We start from the raw sequence: 5208 nt of genomic DNA on the forward strand, positions 1-5208 counted from the left end.
ACAGTTTTAAAAGTGGGGTTTTAAAGTCCTACTTTCTTAGTTTTAGTGAGGCAGACAGCAGGATTTTGGATCTACTGCGTCTGTCTGATTGACTTTTTGAGCAGGTCTTTGAAGAAAACATTGCAGTAATCAATTGTCCGACAGATAAATGGCTGAATTATTTTCCCAAGATCCTACTAAGACATTATTTCTCTAATCCTGGAGATGTTCTTTAGTTGATAGAAGGCCGACTTGGTTAATGTCTGATTTAGAGGTGGATCCGTGGTTTCTAGCTCTAGTGACTGAAGATATTTGCTAATAGTTTATTAGTCCAGCTGTATAAGAAATATATAAACAAAAAATATAGGAACATCCTAACACTTCTATGCATTCACTCCTGTCTTCATACAGCCACCTGGTTACATGGTAATGTGGAGCTGTGGTTATTTGTTTTAATCTGAGCTATGAGGAGCATGTGGTGTGAGAATCTTTAGCCGCTTTGTACCAGTTCTATTCATCAAAGCCCCATCAAAGCTTTTCATAAGATGTTGTTTTCTTTTGGAACATAGAGTTGTCAAGATTTGGTTGAGGTTTGTGGACCCAAATGCAGAGGCAGGGAGGCAAAGGTTAATTTATTTTTTTTTTATTTAATGCGAGGTAAACAAACAGCTGAGGCAGAAATCCAAAAAGTCCAACAAGAAAAAAGTTAAACAAACCAGAAACCATGGGGACATCAGGGGAAAACAATCATGACGACATAAGACACTATAAGACGGTGTAGGTCGAAGTTAGATGAGGAACTGCACAAAGAGTATTTATGGGAGACAGAACAAAGAGGGGACTAATGAGCAGATTGGGAGCAGGAGTGAACAGAGCAGACAGGAAAGGAGCTAGGGAAAAAGGAGAACACAAGAGGGCAGCAGAGGGCAACAAATAAAAACCTGAAAACTGTAAAATAACCAGAGAACACAGCAAAATAAGAATTAAACCACTAAAACTAAAAAACATGAAGCAAAGTAAAACTGAATACCCAAAAGAAAACAAAACAGAACCCAGACCGTGACAAGAGTAATGCAGTGTTACCCCTCCCACACCTGTTGCTTTGTCTCCTGTCACCTGACGGACAGAAGACTCCAACTTAATTTTGTCTTTTTTTTTAAATAACAGTCATTTATTTACAAGATGTCCTGTTAAGTTGTATTATTTTATTTGGGAAAGAACAGGTGAAATGTTTGTATATGCTGTGAAAAAAGCACATCCTCCATAAGCAGGTGCTTAGATATGGAAATAACATACATATAATCCGTGTTGTTTTTGCTTAACAATCAATATGTCACATTGTTTTAGTAGCAGTAGGATTAATTGTTGCTTTTTGTTTAAACAAATTAGATAATTTGCATTTATTTGTCTGTAACTTCAATTGTTAGATAAAAATGGTATTATTGTTAATAAGTATCATACCATTCAAATTTCATACTGGCTGTTTCTCAATAGAGATGAAGCGATACATTTTTTTTTTAAGGCCGATGCAGATACCCATCATGTTGACATCAGTCTAACAGATCCCTGATATCTGCTGCTGATGATTTTGGAATGATTCTTTTGGCTTTCCATTTATTTACATGAAGAAATGCCACCATGATAAATGTTCAACATTTGATGTTTAACAGATCAAACAAAACGTTAACAATGGGTAATATGGAGTAATCTTTGTTCCTTTATTTTACAAGTAAAGAACATGTTTGTAAATAGAAATTTGAAATAAAAGCAAGGTTTTGAGTGTAACTTTGCTGTTTTTTTCTAAATTAAATTTTTTCAAACTTTATTTTTTCAATTTCATTTCATATTTCCATTTTTTTTTCACTTCAAGCCCAATACAGATGTCGTCGCTGACTTCCATGCAGGGCGATATAAATGCGATAGAAAGGCGAGCTTTGCTTCTCATTTGACTCCAGAATTAAGACAATTAAAACATCATTTGAAAAGAATGTGAATTATAAAAATCAACCTGGAAAAAAGAAAATAAAAGTAGAAATGTGAAATTAAAAATAATATATATAGAAAAAATATTCTGGAAAAGACTCTACTCTCTAAATAATAAAAAAAAAAAAACGTTAGTGTACTTCTTGGATTGCCTTTATTAAAAGTACATTTATTACAAATAAATTCCCATTTATAGAATAAGTTTGCAATAATAATGGAACAAAATTCACTCCATAAGAGCAAATAGAGAGAGTGGGAAAGAATGCACTTGATGTGATCTTAAGGTTTGGCTGCTAGATGCACTAATGAATCGGCCAATGCAGGCATGTAACATCCACTAGCGATGCATTTAAAAATCTGCTTAAATCAGCATCATTTTCCTATTTTCCAACTCCTACATTTTCTTAAACCTGCCCTTCTTTATACCTGCATGACCACAGTCCTGTTTACAGATTTTCTTGGCTGATTTGTAAACAGTCTTAAGGTAAACACACAGCATTCAAATTGGACATTTAAGCTTGACTGATAATATGACGTGTAGTTTTCCCTCTATAGTCTCTGTGGTTACCAGGCTACCCAACCATAAACACTGACCTTTCTATGCAGCAGACAGAAACCCGTGGAGCAGCTTTCACCAATGCTGAGTCTGAGCGACTTTGAAACCAAGTTTGACAGAAAAAAATCCCAGACCAACCAGGTAGCAATTCTTTTCATAGCAAAACCCACCAGTTTTTTTTCTAGTAATTTATGGTCTTGTTTTTTTTGCAGCTATCAAAGACCAACGCTCAGTTCCACAAGTTATTCAAGGTAGTCACCAAAGATGAACCGCTCAGACAGAGTAAGCTCCACACGCTGCCGTTTGAAGAACAAAGGTATGTTGGATTGTTTAATTTAGGAAACTAAATGTGTGTGTTGTCATCAGGTTACACCTGCGCCCTGCAGAGAGACATGCTATATCAGGGCAAAATGTTTGTCTCACAAAACTGGATCTGTTTCCACTCCAAAGTCTTCGGTAAAGATATTAAGGTATGCTACAGGAAACCTGCAATCAGAGAAATAATTATCGTTTCCAATCCTGATCAGTTGGCATTGATTGTGTTTCCTCGTTGCCAGATTTCCATCCCAGTCATGTCTGTGAAACTATTAAAAAAAACTAAAACTGCATTACTGGTGCCAAACGCCCTTGTGATTGGAACTACAGAAATGGATGTAAGGAAACTATACAACTATTGTTCTTGTTAGAGCACAAACCTGATAGTAACTTTATCTTTTTTGTCTTTTACAGCATGTCTTTGTGTCGTTTCTCTCTCGAAACAACACCTTTAAATTCCTGAAATCCATCTGCCCTCATTTGGAGGTAAATAAGACGTTTTTTGTAAATAACCTTATATTTTAATAATGACTAGAAAAGACCTAAAGCAAATACCTCACATGCATGTTTGGCACTGTTTGAATTTTAACGATTCCTCTTCCGATTCCCATTCCTTGTTTCGATTCCCACCTATCTGAGATCAGCTGAAGCCCTATAGCTCAGTGGTTAGAGCTCTGGTCATGTCAACCAGGGTCGCAAGTTCAAATCTTGTTGGGGCCTAATTCATTGTGGAGAGGTTCTGACAACTAGTGTTGCACCGATAGCGGTATTGGGCGGGGCACCGATCCAGCACTAAAATGGTGGTATGGGCGACAACCAACAAATAGAGCACAGATACCGTTTTGAGAGCCAAAAGTTTATTCAACTATTGTCACCCATTCCAGGTAGGCAATAAAACGGACCACACCTCCGTGTAGAGGTTCTGCAACCATTTTCGCCCACCTCAAAAGAATCCTAACTACGTGTCGGAAGGTCGCAAACCTGCGCAGACCTCAAGCGGAAGTGCACAGACAAAAAGCAGCTGTGATTGGTCCTTGGTATGTCTGTGTGGTCGTCCTTCTCGATCTGGTGCCGGGATGCGCCATTTTTAAAAACCGAGGAACAACTGCAATAGTCAACTATGACGAAAGGGGCTACAGACCACCTACGCATCCTCCTTTTTCTTTTTACCAACTCCATTGACAAAAACAGAAGCTGTTCCTCTTCGATGTCTAGTATAGATCCGTCTCCGTGTCCGTGATATCTTGCAGACGCGCCATTGTTGTTTTGGAAGATAAACACTCCCTCCGGCGCCGCCAAAGTTCTCGTGACCATCCACCAAAGTTCTTGCGAGTTCTCGAATAGGCTCCCCCTTGCACTTTGGCGGGAAACTGCTGTGCGTCCCTAAAAATTCCAGACCGATGGTGCAGAAGCATAGCAGCAAAACTGGTTCGCGACCAGACCCAAGTGACATTTGATGTGTGCGGTTGTAGAAGTCTAATCTGCACCTTAGTCTTTTTCCTGCTTCACAAAGCTAGGCAGCAGTTTGACAAAGCTATGATGGCAATTGTTTTACATCCAAGTAGTATGCAGTTCTTCAAATATACACACAAACATTAATTTCAAACAGATGGTATCGGTATTGGCCAATAGTGCACAGCCAGGTATCGGGGCCAAAAAATGGCATTGGCTCAACACCACTTAGAACCCAGGTTCTCAGAACCTTCCAGAGGGTTCTGAGTCACATTGCTCACCGGGCGCCGCACAATGGCAAGCCCACTGCTCCCCAATGGGATAGGTTAAAGGCACAGAGTTAATTGCGTTGCTGTAAGTGTAAAGACAATAAAGTTCAATACTCAGTTCCCATTCATAACATTTTACATGTTATCAATAAGCTGGCTAACCAAAGCTCTGTCCGGATGAAGTAGTCTGAACTTCTAAATTAAATGTATTTCCTTGAAATCTAACTTTGTGTAAATGTAACTGTTAATGATTATTTAGTAATTTTTAACTGATATATAAATATAAACCCTATGTAATGTTAGGGACCCTTTAAAACCTGAACCATGAAATAATTGAAAGAACATTCTAATTTTTCAAATGCCATTGAAATTTCTGGAAAAAAAAAATCGGATAAATTAAATGATATAATAAATTTGGATAAAATTAGGCAATTCTGTATAATATTTTATGCATTTTCTGTTCACTATGAGAGTCTGAATGATTAAGTCTGTGTTTCAAGAAAAAAAACACCACCCTCATGATGCAGAAGTCTCAAAATGTAGATCCTTTCTGGCATTTTATTCATACACAGTCACATCCACTGAGTGCCTTTCTTTAAGTTGAATTTGATAACATAATATCACTAATCTATTTAATTTTGGTTTAGGTACATT

General features: G+C 37.6%; 1 protein-coding gene across 1 annotated transcript in view; it reads left to right on the forward strand.

The window, feature by feature from the left end:
• Window positions 1-5208, forward strand: part of LOC107092846 (GRAM domain-containing protein 3-like) — a 16274-nt gene that overhangs the window by 2975 nt on the left and 8091 nt on the right. Inside the window, exons 3-7 of the mRNA XM_015387515.1 lie at window positions 2572-2659; window positions 2731-2800; window positions 2885-2988; window positions 3076-3171; window positions 3248-3319. Coding sequence (XP_015243001.1) covers window positions 2572-2659; window positions 2731-2800; window positions 2885-2988; window positions 3076-3171; window positions 3248-3319 — 430 coding nt within the window. The remainder of the gene's footprint in view (window positions 1-2571; window positions 2660-2730; window positions 2801-2884; window positions 2989-3075; window positions 3172-3247; window positions 3320-5208) is intronic.

This window comes from Cyprinodon variegatus, unplaced genomic scaffold (genome assembly GCF_000732505.1).
Source record: "Cyprinodon variegatus isolate N-32 unplaced genomic scaffold, C_variegatus-1.0 Scaffold397, whole genome shotgun sequence".
In the NCBI taxonomy this organism is placed as follows: Eukaryota; Metazoa; Chordata; class Actinopteri; order Cyprinodontiformes; family Cyprinodontidae; genus Cyprinodon; species Cyprinodon variegatus.